Raw genomic sequence first — 16,747 nt, 5'->3', positions numbered from 1 at the left:
TTTTGCAGGATTTTCTGTTCAGGGGTATTAGTGTTTCCATACCATGCTGTGATGCAACCAGTCAATATACTTTTCACCACACTTATATAAAAATTAGTCAAAGTTATAGACATGATGCTAAATTCTCACAAACTCCTAAGGAAGTAGAGGAACTGTTGTACTTTCTTCTCAATTGCACTTGCGTGCTAGGCTCAGGACAGGCCCTCTGAAATGATAACACCTAGAAATTTAAAGTTGCTGACCCTCTCCACCTCTGATCCCCAATGAAAACTGGCTCATAAACCCCCGGTTTCCTCCTCCTGAAGTCTAATAATGAGTTCCTTAGTTGTGCTGACATTGAGCAAAACGTTGTTGTGACACCTCTCATCCAGATTTTCAATCTCTTTTCCATATGCTGTTTCATCACCACCTTTGACTTGACCTAGGACAATGGTCAGCAAACTTAAAAATGGCATTGGAGCTTTGCTTAGCCACACAGTCATAAGCGTAAAGCGAGTAGAGCAAGGGCTAAGCACACAACCTTGTTGTGCACCTATGCTGATGGACATTGTGGAGGAAATATTGCCAATCTGAATTGACGATGATCTGCAAGTAAGAAAATTGGGGACCCAGTTGCACAACGAGGTATTAGAACAAGGTCTTGAAGCTTATTATTTTGAGGGGATGATGGCATTGAATGCTGAGCTGTAGTTGATAAAGAGCATCCTGATGTTTGCATCTTCACTGTCCGGATGTTCTTGGGGTGAATGAAAAGCCGATGAAATGGCATCTGCTCTGGACCTGTTGTGCCAGTAGGCAAATTGAAGTGGACCAAAGTTGCTTCTCAGCCTGGAGTTGATATGTTTCTTCACCAACCTGTCACAACATTCCATCACTGTGGATGTCAGTGCTATGAGACAACAGTCATTGAAGCAGGTTATCATGTACTTCTGAAGCACTAGAATAATTGAAGTCTGCTTGAGGCAAATAGTTACCTCAGACTGCCAAAGCAAGAGGTTGAAGATCTCAGTGAACACTCCAGCCAGTTGATCAGAACAGATTTTTAGTGCTCAGCCCAGGTATACCATTTGGGCCAGATGCTTTCCATGGGTTCACCTACCCCGGAACTCCTCAGAGTCAATTGACATTTGCTTTGACGAATGCTTTTGATTGCTTTTCTCTTTCTTTTACTTTGGAGTTTTTGAAAACAGAGTTTGGCTCCTTTCCTACAGCTAATTCCCTGTGTAGTTCTTGGAAGATGAAGATTGACTCATCTTTCTCTCCTACCCACCAAACTCTCTTCATCCACACAGACATTTCTTACGTATTTTCATATCATAAGCTGAGGGTATCTACCATGTTGGTCTATCTTCCTGCTTTCTATTCATAATTTACCAGCACATGATATACTGTATATGAGAACAACTGATCATTCTCTGTATAAATATCCTGGTTAGTTTCCAGGAACACTTGTATCAAGTGGCTGCAGTATGTGCAAGCATCTGGCAGCTGTTATTCTAATAAGAGAACTGCCTTTGTGTATGTGGTGATTTCACCGACAATTACTGCTTGTAAGTACCAATAAAAAAAACTTCCATGATATAATTAGAAATTCATTGGAAGTGGTTTAAAGATCGATTCCTGTCTAGTCCATTTATTGACCATATGGCCTCTGCCTGCTCTCTCTCTGCTCCCTAACAACCATTGAGAGAACTATGGACAGGTTACAGATCTCAATTACATCATGCTCTCCACCCTCAATTTCTCATTTAATTGGTTGGCCTGACACAGTTAGAGTAACAAGAGTGCACATTGTTAATCTGTCCATTTTAATCCCTGTCGTTTGGATCACTGGTACACATGTTGTCTTGCATCTCTCATAGATTCATGCTGATATAACTATTTTCATCATGATACTGCAAAGAATTAATTCCCAACAAGTCTATATAGTTGGTAGCTTTACAGAAGCAGATTACAAAGTTACAGATGCTCCCTGAAGCCGATACCAATTATTTACTGTGCCTTTTTGGAAAAGGAAAAAATAGTCAATGTTCAACCAGTAAATGACTTTACAGTTTTTTATAAAATCCGAGTTTTATATCTTTGTTTCCACGCCAGCTGTTACTGGGAATGTTACATGTTTCATCTAGGTATTCAGATGTAGGATTTATCTGTCGATGACATGACAACACAGCAAACCTTTTGCCCCTAAAACTGTGGACTTGTAAAATTAAACATATAGTAGATTCAATTTAGTATTTGTAGTTATACAGACCCAGACCCAGCATTGATGCACCTCAGTGTACTTAACTGATTCTTTAAGTGCAGTTAGACTTTGGTTTGGGTGCTGTCACTTATTCAACCTGTTCCAAAGTACGCTTATATCTGTCAATTGAACAAAACTGAATTCCAGTTACCTTTGTGTAATTTACTGGCAAAGATTCTATTTCTTGAGCAGTTATCATCGTGCTGTGGAATGTTGATAATTTCTTTCCTTTTAGTTGGAAGCAATACCAGAATCACTCAAGAACATGCTCCTGGTTATGGATACAGCTGGCATTTTTCACTGTGCTGAGTCAAGGACTGGTTATTCTCAGCTTTGGGAGATTACGTGGGAAAGAATAGATTGCTTCTTGCCTCAACTAAAGGATGAACTATTTAAACAAACAGTTATTCAAGGTGAAAAACTTACATTCCATGTTTAACTCTTGAATGCCTGTCTTTCACATAGATTAAAGTAGTTAGAAATGATTATCCACATGTCTGTTGAATATGAACTAGGTCTCTAACATGTCTATATACTAAGTAATTTTGGTGACAAAAAAGGTTCAGATTTTTTGCCTAACTCCTATTGGGATCGTTCTAAAATTGACTGATCCATATCAGAGAAAGTAGAGATGATGTGCTGGCCTGAAATGGCAGAACCAAAAAGTAATGTAAAATTTATTCCAATCTTTTAGCTGGCAATTGATGCAAATAAAAATCCTGTGAATCATATTGATAATCAGATTGAAGAAAATCTGAACTTCAAGTTCCTTCAAGTTAATCGAAGATCTTGCTATAAAACAACTTAAAAATGATCAAGTACTTTGGCACCTGAATTTTTCAGGGCAAACAGGTGGAAACTGGCAGTCGTCCGCTGTATAAAGGGCAGAGTTTCCATATATAACTATATAGCAATTACTGCATGGAAACAAGCCATCTCGGCCCTTCTAGTCTGTGCTGAACTCCTACTCTCACCTAGTCCCACCGACCTGCACTCGGTCCATAACCCTCTATTCCCTTCCTGCCCATATATCTATCCAATTTAACTTTAAACGACAACGTCGAACCTGCCTCAACCACGTCTGCTGGAAGCTCATTCCACACGCTTCGTCATTTTGAATGGAAAAAGTTGCTGATACTTAAAATCTGAACTAAAACAGAATTCTGGAATCATTCAGCAAGTGAGGGAGAATCCAATAAGAGAAGAGGGTAAAGTTTTGGGATGATAGCGTTTGATCATAGCTAGGAAAAGCTATAAATCGGACACGACTATAGAGGAGGAGAGTGGGAAATGAAGGTAATATCATAGGTTGGAGACTGAGAGGGATGACTGATACAGTTAGTGTTTGTGTTGGCTGAAAGAGGGTGCTGAAGACCTATTACAGCAGTTTAAATGTATGTCAAACAGAATTGGAAATGCGGGATACAAGCTACTGGAGATCTATAATAAAAGAATACTGGAACAGTGTCAGGTCAGGCAGTAGCCATAGGAAAGAACAGTGTTGCACATTAACATTTTTTGTGTTGGACTTGAGTACTTCTGTTATAAGCTGGAAGAAATGATTATCTGAAATTCAGTGTTTTGTCCCATGACCTGAAAGGTGCCTCACTAGATGAGCTTGTTCGATGCTCTATTGGAACAGTGTGAGAGGCCAGAAGCACATCTGAGTGAGAATGGGCAGGGGTTGAAATGAAAGGAATCCTTGGGAGGTGTTCAGCAAAGCACTCATCCGATCTGCTGTTGGTTTTCCTATCATCAGAGACCACATTGTGACATCAGATACAATGTACTAAATAGGAACAAGCAGTAATTTGCTGCTTCACCTTGAATGAGTCCATGGATGGTGGATAGGAAAGGGGTTAAAAAGGCAGGCGCTGTATCTCTTGTAGTCACATGGAAGGGAATCCTGTATTGTGGAGATCAAAAAGTGAACCAGAATGTTGCCAAGGGAACAGTTTCATTGGAATTCTGGTGGGTGGGGTGGGGGGGGAGAGGGAGAGAGGAATTTACAGGATATATCTGGCATCACATTACAGAGGACTTCCTGTTGAAAATGACAGGCAAAGAATCTCTAAGCTTGATTTGGGTAGGAGATGAAATGAGAGCAGAAGTATGGAAATTCAAACACATTTGGTTGAGATCCTGGTCTGGGTGGAGTGGAAACCATGGTTTAGGCAAATGAACAATCAAAAGCACTGGAATTAGAGGTCAGACAGAGTCAAAGCCTCTGCTCCATTTCAAAGATCAGCAACATGGATCTGCTCAGATATCGAGTCAGTGGGCCAGCAAACCAGTGAGGACAAAGGCTGATCTCCCCCCACACCCCCCAATCAGTGAGTCGTCTGCATGTTCTGGGATCAGACTTCCATGGCAAGTGATACATGTATGCACAACTGTGTGTGTGTGTATGGATATATATAGTTGTTTGTTGTTATTTTCTGCGCCTTCTGGCGCATCGGGCGACAACCTTGCTGCTGCTTTAGCATGTGTCTGGTGTCTGGTTTTCATAAGGCCGAGTTGCTAGTTCGATGCTCAACCCAGCATGGATGGAAAGCATGCAAGGAGCCAGCCGGTTTCAAACCCAGGACCACCTTCTTCAAAGTCCAGTGTAGATTCCACTATGCCACCGGCCAGCTCTGTATACATATTACATGACCTGTACTTCCTCCACATCCTTGTCCCTAAATCCTAATCTGACACCCCCCTTAATCTCCTCTGTCCTCCAGACCTATTAAAGAAAAACTAAAAATTAATTCTGAGTGGATACACTCCATTTTTGTTCCAAATCAGTAACATTAGACAAGGAGTTAAATAATCCAATATTAACCAATTCTAAAACCAAAATTGTATTTAGCTAGAGTGCACACAAATAGTAAATGTATAAATACTTTCACCTTTTAATATTCCCCATGAAGCCACGTCTTCCACTATCTGGTGATTTGTTATGTATCCTTTTCCTCAGAATTTCATTCCCTTTACCTCACTGGAGAACATTACAATATTCTTTTCCACCCTAATTATTACTACAGTATATTGTGTTCAAATTGCCCATTTCAGTACAATTTTTCAGTGATAATCCACTGTATGTTTTAGAAATTAGGTGTTGACTACCCAGTGTATCCCTTGAAGTATTAGCATTGCTTTTGGAATAACAGCTTTGGTATTACAGGAGCCTCGAGTATTGTTTTGGATAAAACAATGCATATTTTTAAGTAAATTAATTTTAATTTGCAGATCCTGTCCTTGGTGTACCAACAGAACCATGTCCTAATTCAGTGCAGCATCCTAGCAATGGACAAGCATCTGTAGTACCAGGATCAGATGCAAATCCATCTGGTCAAATTACAGCATCAGAAAATCTCACAGAAGCAAGTGCAAAAGGTAAGTTGGAGCCATTTTGTTAAGTAATTTTACCGAGCTCAAAGAGCTCTTAAGTACCAAGTCATATCCATCTTTCTATTATAAAAATTAACTGAAATTAAACTTCAGATTTTGTTACAGTTTTTTGCCTTAAATTGTCAATTTTTCCTCTATGTTGAATCACTGAGCAGTGCCGCTTTCAAATTCGGTCAGTCCAGTCATTATGATCATGTGGTTTGAGTGAAAGTTCTATAGCAGAGCTTGAGCACATACATAATGTTGTTCAGCAGCTGTTCAGATGAGCTTTAAATTGCATGTATGGTGATAAATCCCAAACTCTCATGAGGGTGAAGAATTCTGCCAATGATTTAGCTAACGTTTAATTGCTCAGAAAAATAAATTGCAGTGACTCAATGTATTTTCAAGGCTTTAGTGGCCTTGCTGGCCTGTTAGTGAAAGCCACAACTTAGTAATGAAAAAAAAAAATCAAATAACCTTGCTTCTTGTTCCAAGAAAATTGTTTATGGTTGTGTCAAGAGTAACAATTAGTACTTAAGTGTTTTGGGGAAACAAAAGCCTGCTCCAGGAACAATTCAATTCATTTTACGCCCTTATTGATATGATAAACGTTTTAGAATGTATGTTCCTTTTTGTCTTGATTAAACCATTTTGATTATAATAGAATTCCAGTTGATAAAAATTGAGATTACAGAAAAACATTACTCAACTGTATTCTTATTGTACAAGAATAATAATTTGGCTTAAGATCAACTAATAATTCATTTTCCCGACTATTACTGCTCCCTTTTACACAATATTCAGATCCTTCATTAACATGTATATGTTCTGGTAAAAGATTTTTTTAAGAGACAGATTTATTAAAATTTCTCCCTTATATGTTGTTCACTATAAATTAATATTTTGCCAGATTTGACATTTGTTATACCATGTTCCTGACACTTTTGTAGGCTGCTGGAGCACACTTCATTCTAACTACTCAGGGTTCATATTTACGCCAATAGCATTAATTCATTATGTAGAAACAAATGGGGGAAGGCCTCTCAAAACTTACATTTGCAAAATGTTATGGTAGAAGTAGTAATTTTAACTCACACAATATAGGATTTAAAACTTACAACACATAACCTCCTTTTGGCACTCAGTATAATGTTAATTAGTTATCTATGTTAACATCAATGTAGAATTATATACTACAGCACAGAAACATGCCCTTCAGCCCACCTGATCAGTGCTGAACTATTATTTGGCCCAGTTCCATCAACCTGCACCTGGGCCATAGCCCTACATATTCTGCCCATCCACATACTTATCTTAAATGTTGAAATTAAACCCATGTGCACCACTTCTGCTAGCAGCTCCTACCACACACACCACTCTCTGACTGAAGATATTTCCCTTAAATATTTCAACTTCCACCCTTGACGCACCATGACCTCTAGTTCTAGTCTCACCCAACCTCAATAGAAGCTTGCATTTACCCCATTTCTACCCCTCATAATTTTGCAAACCCCTGTCAAGTCTCCCCTCATTCTCCTACAGTCCAGGGAATAAAGTTCTAACCAAGTCAATCTTTTCCTATAGTTCAAATCCTCAAGTCCCGGCAACATCCTTGTTAATTTTCTGCATTATCGTTCCTGTAGGTAGGTGACTAGAAATGCACACAATACTTCAAATTAGGCCTCAACAATGTATTATACAACTTCAATATCCTAACCCAGTACTTTGTACAATTTTTGACAGATGATATGTACATTCATAGGTTTTATGTAAATTATTGTTAAATTAATAACTCATAATCTCACTAACAGGATCATTCTGTAAGCCAGAACAAACATGTTGAAATAAAGGTGAGGGAGAGATCCAGCCCATCTCATGCTAAGTGTGGAGTGCAAGATAATTTATGGTCAAATAGCCGCTGGGTCATGAGCAGATTTTGTTACAGTGCAATTCGGTTAGTTATCCAAGCAATGCAAGAGGGAAATTTCAAGCAAAAGCAATTTTTCTGTTACAAATCAAGATTGTGATTTTCTGTACTGATTTTAAAAGATGGCAATTGAAACCCACAAAATTGGCCCCAGTATACAGTGAACAGATTATCCATTTGTAAGCCAATTTGTGCTCTATGAAGGTCTTAAAATCAAGCATTTTTGGCTTCTTACAAATATTTGATAAAACTGGCTTATCTACAATAAATTAAGTTACTAAATAGTATATGCACTTTTTAAAAGTAGTTGCTTATGACTGTTATATGAAAAAATTAGCCCTTAGTAAAAAGACATTTTCTGGTAAACTCACTTACACCTCTATAATAGTACTGGTTGTCTTTTCAGTACATTGACATTATACAAGGGTCAGGTCACTCATCTGAGTGCTACTGGTACCATGTAACCCAGTACTACCTGTTGCATGATCGGGTGGTCGGCGACTAAACCGGCTCCTCCACCAGGCTTGCCTGGTGAGGAGGGTGGCTAGACGCCCTGCAGGACGAGAAACAGGACCTGTCAAAGGGTGGATGAACCCTCTCGTAGGGTCAACGGCCATCTAGCAAACACGTGCCGTGAAGCGTGGAAAGGGCATCCCTTTCACCAAAGCTTGGTCTGGCCATTCACTGCAACAGAACTTCCCCCAGCCGTCTTGGACCCCACCATGCAGCTGGATCCGGGAGGGGATGTCGAGAGGGTGGGTCTGGACCTGTGCAACCCCCTACTCACCTAAAATCCACTCATGCACATGCTGTTCCTTTCTGAGGAGTGGGGTACTACTCCACTAACTGACTGAAAAGAACCATCATCATCCTATGGGATGGATAGCCAGAGAACAAGGGCCAATACAGGTGTCCCCCGCTTTTCAAACATTCGCTTTACGAAACCTCAATGTTACGAAAGACCTACAATCAGTTCCCTGTTTTCGCTAACAGAAGGTGTTTTCACTGTTACGAAAAAAGGCAGCGCATGCCCTGAGCAGCCACTCCTCCCCAGGATTCAGAACCGCATTCTAGCCCGCATTGCTTAAACACGTGCCTGTGAGCATCCGTTTGCAAGATGAGTTCTAAGGTATTGGAAAAGCCTATAAGAGCTCGTAAGGGTGTTACACTTAGCGTAAAACTAGACATAATTAAGTGTTTTGATCATGGTGAACGAAGTAAGGACAAAGTGAGTTTGGCTTGTGGAAGCTGACGAAGATGATGTTGAAGAGGTTTTGGCATCCCATGACCAAGAACTGATAGATAAAGAGCTCATGCAATTGGAAGAGGAAAGGATAACGATCGAAACCGAATGCAGTAGCGAATGGACTGAAAGTGAAGTTGTCCAGGAACTGAACGTGATGCAACTGTGAGAGATTTTCGCTGCAATGATAAAGTACAACTTTAATTTTGAAAGGGTACGTCAGTTTAGGGTATATTTGCAAGATGGTTTGAGTGCTTACAAAGAACTCTGTGATAGTAAAATGCGCAAGACTAGCAGTCAAGCAAGCCTTCAGCAGATGACAAACCTCGACCTTCGACATCGAGGCAGGCAGACATAGAAGATGATGACCTGCCTGCCCTGATGGAAACAGACGAGATGACACCCCAGTGTCCCACCACCCCAACCCCCGGGCCACAGACTGTTACCAATTCGTGGAGAATGTAGCGGTAGCCGGGATGCACCCAGCACATCTTTAAGAAAAAAGCTGAAATAAACAAGCTAATTAATTAGGTGCCGCTCGGCACGTAAATGTCGGCCCAGATCAGAGGCGATTGACGCCACTGTACCACCCCAACCTCTGACGACTCAGCCTAATACACCATCATCAGTGTGCTCGATGTCTTCCAGATTCCCATGATACTACACTGTACATACATTATTTCTACTTTATTAGGCTGTGTATTTTTATGCGTTATTTGGTATGATTTGGCGGCTTCATAGCTTAAGGGTTACTGGAGAGCGCTTGCGTGAGATTTTCGCTACAGAGAACAGTGCAGGCAATGATTGTAGAGAAGTATTTCTACTTTATGTAGGCTGTGTATTTATCATATTATTCCTGCTTTTACTATATGTTACTGTTATTTTAGGTATAATGTGTTGTTTGGCATGATTTGGTAGGTTATTTTTGGGTCTGCGAACGCTTACAAATTTTTCCCATATAAATAAATGGTAATTGCTTCTTCGCTTTATGACCTTCTGGCTTATGAACCGTTTCATAAAAATGCTCTACTTTCGGATGGTGGGGGAAACCTGTAAAACATATTTGGGTTTACAACAAAATGGAATGTTTTGTATGGAAACCTAAATTATCATATCAAATAACAATGGAATTTTATGTGTCCAATACTGCATCTCCTACCACACCCCAAACACATCCCATTTTTGTGCCTTCACATTAAGACTATTTACAATGCCAGTTCCTGGCATGCCATTCATCATGGATAATCAGCATCTTCAGGATTCAAAATTTGGTCTATGCAAAGTTACTACTAAATATAATCACTTTCCAGGTGCATTGTTCATAACTTTTTAAAAAAAATTCTCAGTAAAGTGAACTTTTATTTTTCTTGTCCTCAGATTCTGAAAATGTACATGTTGGAGGGACTCCCAGCCTTACTCCAGTGTCTACACCAGTGAAGATGAGTGTTGGGCCAGATGTCAATCAGTCAGTCACCCAGTCTCCTTTAATTCTGCACCCTCTAACTTCATCACTTCAAGTTGGCGTTCCACCTATGACTCTACCTATCATACTTAATCCAGCTTTAATTGAAGCTACATCTCCTGTACCATTGTTGTCCCCACCTCGTCCTTCAAACACATCTACAGCATCTGAGGTGAATTAGTTGTTCTAGCTTGGAAAGTATTTACTTTACATTATGACTCATTACTTATATTAGTTTTGTTTTACAGTTTCTCATCCTTTCAAACCAGTCACTGACATTAGTGTGCAATGTGTAGTGAAGAAACCATGCATCCACCATTGCAAAGTAGCATTATAGCAGGGTTTTCTTGTTTGGAGCATTAGCCATATTGAGCACCAAATAACATTGAACAGCCACTGTAGAGTATAAACAAATGCAAAACCTGTCTGTGGTACACGGCAAAATTTTATTCCCTGTCTCCTGTTATCACTATTTCTAAACTGCTGGGTGCCATGTTATAATGAACATAAGAATTCATTTGTTTTTCTTTTGGCTGCAAACTCACGTTTTAAATCATCTATATAGTAGCCCTTAATGTAACTGATCTGCTTAAATAATTTTCAGAAGTGACAATGTGAAGGGCTACAACAGGACCCTGATACTCAGGTTGCATAATTCAAAAGAATTAATACATGATTTTGTTAGTAATAAAATACATATTAAAAAAAAATACCCTGTAGTAGGACCCAAAAATAAGATAATCGAACTGCTCCAGCCTTTCAAAACCAGTTTTCATAATAGCATCATTTGAGTAACTTATTTTCTTTCCCATGTCAAATGTAATGTAAAATTGTCAACTTGATTTTCATCACAAACTAGTGATTTCCTCATTTTTGGTTTGTATTTCCCATTGTCCTGAAATGTTTATATTCTTCACAGTAAATGGGAGCTTACTGTAAAACATTAACAATGTATAAATATAAATCAATTTATAGTTGTTAAGATTTTCACTTGTATCATTATATTTAGAGATGTGAAATTGTAATATAAAAAATGCTGGTGGATATGTTGAGCCTTGCTTTACAATCCTTTCCTGTTTGCTTTCCATTAAGCCTGGATTAGCTGTAAATGACCCAACACTTGATAAATAGGCATGAAAGGCCAAACCTTGTGCAATTTGAGACCAACAGAATCTATATTTAAAGTCTTTGTTCCAGATTTTGTACATTTCACAATGATTTTAATTTAATGGTGATGTGTGGAAAATATCAGCAAGACTTACTGTGGTTATGGTAAAACTTAAATGATCTGTCCCACATTCATTGGATGGGAGAGGGATGGCAGACAGTAATGTATATAAAATAATGGTAAAAAGAAAATTTAAATGTACTTTATACAGTAATAAATCAAAATGTAAAGAATTTAGCTCTGGTTTGTTGATTTAAATAGGTGCTCTGTTAGCAGTTGCTGAGGACTGTAAACATTGTTTCATTCATTATTGAAGCTCTATTTTTAAAATATTAAATGATACACAAGGTATTATGCTTAAATAATTTTTTTCCTAAAAAGCCTGCCTGGGCTAGGAAGGTCACAAAAGACCGGTTTGCACTCTGCAGTTCAATTCGGTGATATCTACCCTGCAATAAACTTTTGAGATAACTTAGTATATACTTTATTTTATTATCTTGCTTCAAACACTTCTTTTGCTAAGGCATTACAGCAGTCCTGATTATACTAATTGGTATTTTTCAGCTGAAAAGGGAGAAGTAGTGTCTATAAAAAGTATTCAACTCCCCCAGCCCCAGAAGTTTGCATGTTCCATTGTTCTATAGTAAATCCCAGTAGATTTAATTTGGCTTTTTGACATTGATCAACAGAAAAAGACTCTTTCTGCAACTCAGGAACAGTGAAGTTGCTTTATTTTGTCCTTTCATTATTAATTTCACTGAAGTATGATGACAGAAGATGGCCTTTCAGCCCACCAGGTCTGTGGCAGCTTCCTGCAAAGCATTCTCCATATCACTTGTTATTTTGCAACTTGTTTTGTGCCCAGCCACTCACCTGATTCTTTTAGCCACTTACATCTTGCTTGAGGTGATTATCCTATTGGGGCAGGTGGGAGGGGAGAGATCCACATGGTCAAAGTCTACCAAATTCATGTCACTGTAGCAGTGAGGCAACTGCAACTTGGGTAAAGCTGGAAATGTACATGTATGTATACACATTTCATATAAAATTTTGTTATGCCTCAAACTGATGCCACCAAACCTTAGCTGACACCGAGAGAATAATGTGCTTCTAAATAGAATGTACATTAGATAGGAAGCCTCTCATCTTCGTCCACCATTTTCAAGGATTCTTTTATCTTAGTATCATTGTAAGATCAGAAACACATCCAGATTTTTTTTTTAAAGTTTTATTATTTAAAAAAAGCTGTCAACACTATCAAACTACAGCAAATGGTATTAGGAGACATAATGCAGCCTGATTGCTGTTTCATTACATACTGGAATGTGAAACCAAATGTACTAGCTTAACAAAACAAATATTTAAAACCACAATTTCATGAAGTCAAAATCTTCTAGTATGATATATTTTCCACTAGACAGTTAAATGTCACAATTTTCTTTTAAAAATCTAAACTTTTAAAATTTTAGTAAAATCACAAAAGAACTGTAAAAGATGCACAGTATCAAGGTTGTTTTCTGATTTTTTTTCACAAGTAAATTTCAAAACATTTTCCTGATTTGGGAGGAGTGCTATAAAAATGTAATCAAAAGTTTACACTTCAAACTTCAGACCATGTTTGTGATCACAGAACTCATACTTTGCACCTTCTCTTACTTTTTAAACGCACACTCACACGCACACTTTTCTGCATTGTTGGACAAAATGCTGTTTAAAATTCCCAGCTTGTCATTTTAAAAAAAAAAGGTTACTTTATGTCAAGTTTTGCCATTTCCTGCACATAGATACCAATACTTTCACTGTCAAATAGGACAAAAAAGATGTTCTTCAATGATGATGATGCTGTATTAATAAAATAATTGGAGATGGCCTTGAGGATGAGCTGCGCAGCAATGTGCTTCGGGAAGCAATTTCTGAAGGTAAAAAGAAGATTAACCATTAATTCACTGATAATACTTCATTAATGATGTTGCTTTCTCACATTACTGCTAGTTGTGTACCAATGAGCTGCAAAAGACAATCTCGTAATGCTTCACAGTTGCTCACAGCTAGCAATGATTAGACTAGTTGCAGTACAATGTACAATTTTAGCTATTTATGTAGAAGGACAATTCTGAAGAAAACTACAAATTCAACAAGGAGACGGGCAACTCTAAAAAGTACATTGACAGATATCAGAGGGGGAAGGAAAAATGCACAGCATCTATTAAAGTAAGGATTTTGCTGCAGTGAATCTGACAATTTTAAATAGTCGCAAAAGAATAAAAGAGGGGCTGGACATTTACTTTGCTTTCCAGAGAATATTAGGAGACTCCTGAAATTTTCAAGTGAGAAGTAGATAAATATTTGAAACAGATGGAAGTAACAATTCAAACCCAACTTTTCCCTGTTTAAGTTTCAAGAACTAGCATACTATGCTGTGGTTCTCCTCTATTGTAAACTTTAAAAGCAAAATTCTTATTCCTTGCATGGATTTTTTCATCCAGCTTTAAAAATCATTAAGAAATACTTGCTGGTAGCATATAGATCAACTCCCCCCCCCCCCATATAAAAATTTCTAGGATTGTTACGCTACAGTTGAATGTTGCTGTCTGCACCTGGTGTCAGAATCAGGTTTAATATCACATGTTGTGAAATTTATTATAGCAGTTTATTGCAATACATAGTAATAAAAACTAAATTTAAATTCCCATGGGGGCTCCATCTTTTTTGTCCCTTCTATTTCTCCATAAACAACGTTCCTGGGAAAGTTTGTGCCAGCAATAAATAACCTTTAGTGCAGAGTCAGCACAAGAGAATAACTAAATTCAGCAAAATTATCAATTCCAAACTAGTGATATGAGTGTTCCTCTTCATATTTCACAATTGTTTGGTCTTCTATTTGTTCATGAGATTAACAAAGTTATTACCAATAAATCTTCAGTCTGAACATTGTAAATTACTTCTAGTGCAGCTGTACAGGTTCCATGAAGAATGTTGACAATGTAGGTTTTCTATTCCAGCAGTTGATGTGATAGTTTCAACTGAGATGAGCAGAGATCAAATGGAAATATTCTGATCACATATTTGATCCTTCACTTCTTGTGCTCCCTTTGAGAGCAACACATACACAAAAGCTTATGTATCTAAATACCTCTAGGCATTTATGTAATCCATTTTGAGCTGGAGGCCAGCTTGGTATCCAGTTGTGCACAGTCCAGAATATTGAGGTTCAGCTCCACATATGAAATGCCACACATTTTGGAAAAGTGACGGGTTGCTCTCTTTGCCTCTTTAAATTCAGTTTTTCATTAACTACTCCATTTAATACTGTATAAATGTGTAACAACTTAAACTACTATTTTTCTATTTTTTCATCTGCATTAATGTATTTGAACATTTCCACTCTGTAGCTGATCAGAGGCATTTAAAATAAAAGTACAAGTCATAATTTCTGTGCTGGTCATGTTTTTTTTTCTTTTTGCTAGGTATATTTCAAGACTACAATGAGATTAAAATTTTGGAAATGTTCATTCTCAGCCATTGTTTTATGTAAAAAAAAATCAATGGTTATGTTTATTCATCAAGCTTGTTTGAGGGATCAGGAATGTTCTAACTAATTAAAGAGTTAGAACAAGGTAAAGGAACTGTTGGATACCAAAGGTGGTGTCTTTCAAGGCACTAAATAATGGCAACTCACCCTTTCTAACAACAATCTTCAAGGTAAAGGAAAATGTTAAAAGTGATGACCACCATAGCAGAAGCATTTGAACATCCTACCTTGATTGGTTTGGAGACCGACCTGAAGCTTGAGAGCTGGTCCTGTCCAATGACATGGAAATCAACCCCAAAAGACAAAAGAGTTTATTATTAATTTTACGAGGAGACTTCCCCCCGCACTCTGGGGTGATCTTTTAATGCTGAGCTTCCACTGTGAAGCTTGCACAGAATTAAAGCAAAAGAAAGGCCTTTTGTTGGTGTTTATGCTTTGCACAAACTTATTTCCATCTCACTGCTGAGATTGATGTGAGCATTTAAATTGTAGCCGATGGCCTAGTGATGTTCTTTAAACAGCAGGTCATCCTCATTATCATTGGTCATCAATTAAATCTGTGGGATTTGGGCAGACAGGGAACACTAAATCTGTTTAAACTTTAAGCCGAAACCAACCTGACAATATTAAATGGCTGTAAAGCAAGAGAACTGTATTTGCTAGACACTAATGTAGTAGCAAACATTTGCAATTAAAGGTCCTCCACAAACTTTTTACTGCCTTATTTATCTTAATTTTTTTTTAAAGCGTGTCATACCAGACATTCAGCCATTCTTGTCTGGCACGTGGTGTTGGGATTAACCGGGTCACGTTATAAACATTCCTGACTTGACTCTTGTATTTTTATGAGGCCAAGTGGCTAGCTCAACACTCAACCCGGCACAGATGGAAAGCGTGCTCAGGGGTGGCCTGACCTGGATTCGAACTCGGGAACCTTCGCTCCGGAGTCCGGTGCTGATCTCACTGCGCCACCAGCCGGCCATTTATCTTAATGAAATCTATCTAGAGGAAGATTAAATCTCTTCTCTTTAATAATTATTTCACCATTATTTTACTGTACATGTATGGTTATTTAGTAATGCCTCCCATTTTCCTAATTTTAATCATAAAATACAAATTAATGATTTGAATAAAGGCAGTTTAATTTTACAATAAAAATAATCTTTAATAATACATTCTGCCAAATCACTTTCATGCCTTACCTCCACCTCCTTATCCAGTGGTTAAAAACAACTTTGCAGGGAGGGCTAAACTAACAATCTGGATCATTTTTGATAGCAATGTGATTACACAGAATTTCCAGTTTTCCCACTATAATTCCACCTGCACTCAGATATTAGATTGATTCATGATGCCCAGTGGCAAAGATCTAATTCCTGGAGCTTCCCTGCAATTACTCTAGCAGAATGGGTTCAGTAGCTCCAGTCATTTCAAAGGAGACAACAGCTAGGGGCAATGTTAAGTTTGATGTGAAAATTAACATCTGGTGTTCATTCATGTCATAGAATAACAAATTTAAAGTTCTGACAACCAGTAATATACTGTGTCAAGCCACTTTTGGGGCAGGGGTTGCCATTCACAGCATCCTAATGATAAGCACCAGCTTTGGAGACTTGTTTGCTGCTGATAAGTATTAGCAGGGCAACCGTGGCTGCAGAGTCATTGTGTTCACAAAGTCTAGCCAGTCAGAAATAACCCATGTGCTGTAAGTGAACCATGAATTATGTTGTACAGCACAGGCATTTGCTTTAAACCACCAATTACTGTTGTACATTCAGCACACTGAGGCTCG

The 16,747-nt window shown here is 38.2% G+C and overlaps 2 protein-coding genes across 9 annotated transcripts in view; one reads left to right on the top strand and one right to left on the bottom strand.

Annotated features, from left to right (window-relative positions):
- gbf1 (golgi brefeldin A resistant guanine nucleotide exchange factor 1) overlaps positions 1 to 11,656 on the top strand; it is a 295,188-nt gene extending 283,532 nt beyond the window's left edge. For all 7 annotated transcript variants that reach the window (XM_072282597.1, XM_072282593.1, XM_072282592.1 and 4 more), the window contains 3 exons: positions 2,481 to 2,658; positions 5,480 to 5,626; positions 10,171 to 11,656. In XM_072282597.1, coding sequence (XP_072138698.1) covers positions 2,481 to 2,658; positions 5,480 to 5,626; positions 10,171 to 10,436 — 591 coding nt within the window. In that variant the 3' untranslated portion in view covers positions 10,437 to 11,656. The remainder of the gene's footprint in view (positions 1 to 2,480; positions 2,659 to 5,479; positions 5,627 to 10,170) is intronic.
- Positions 11,657 to 12,649: 993 nt separating this feature from the next.
- macroh2a2 (macroH2A.2 histone) overlaps positions 12,650 to 16,747 on the bottom strand; it is a 56,893-nt gene continuing 52,795 nt past the window's right edge. The window contains exons 9-10 of one of the 2 annotated variants that reach the window (XM_072282598.1): positions 15,183 to 15,224; positions 12,650 to 13,336 (exon numbers count right to left, since the gene is read on the bottom strand). In XM_072282598.1, coding sequence (XP_072138699.1) covers positions 13,171 to 13,336; positions 15,183 to 15,224 — 208 coding nt within the window. In that variant the 3' untranslated portion in view covers positions 12,650 to 13,170. The remainder of the gene's footprint in view (positions 13,337 to 15,182; positions 15,225 to 16,747) is intronic. The other variant, XM_072282600.1, reaches the window with a different exon arrangement.

Source organism: Mobula birostris, chromosome 18, assembly GCF_030028105.1.
Source record: "Mobula birostris isolate sMobBir1 chromosome 18, sMobBir1.hap1, whole genome shotgun sequence".
In the NCBI taxonomy this organism is placed as follows: Eukaryota; Metazoa; Chordata; class Chondrichthyes; order Myliobatiformes; family Myliobatidae; genus Mobula; species Mobula birostris.
The sequence above is the reverse complement of the archived record's forward strand: the minus strand, read 5'-3'. Positions and strand labels throughout refer to the sequence as shown.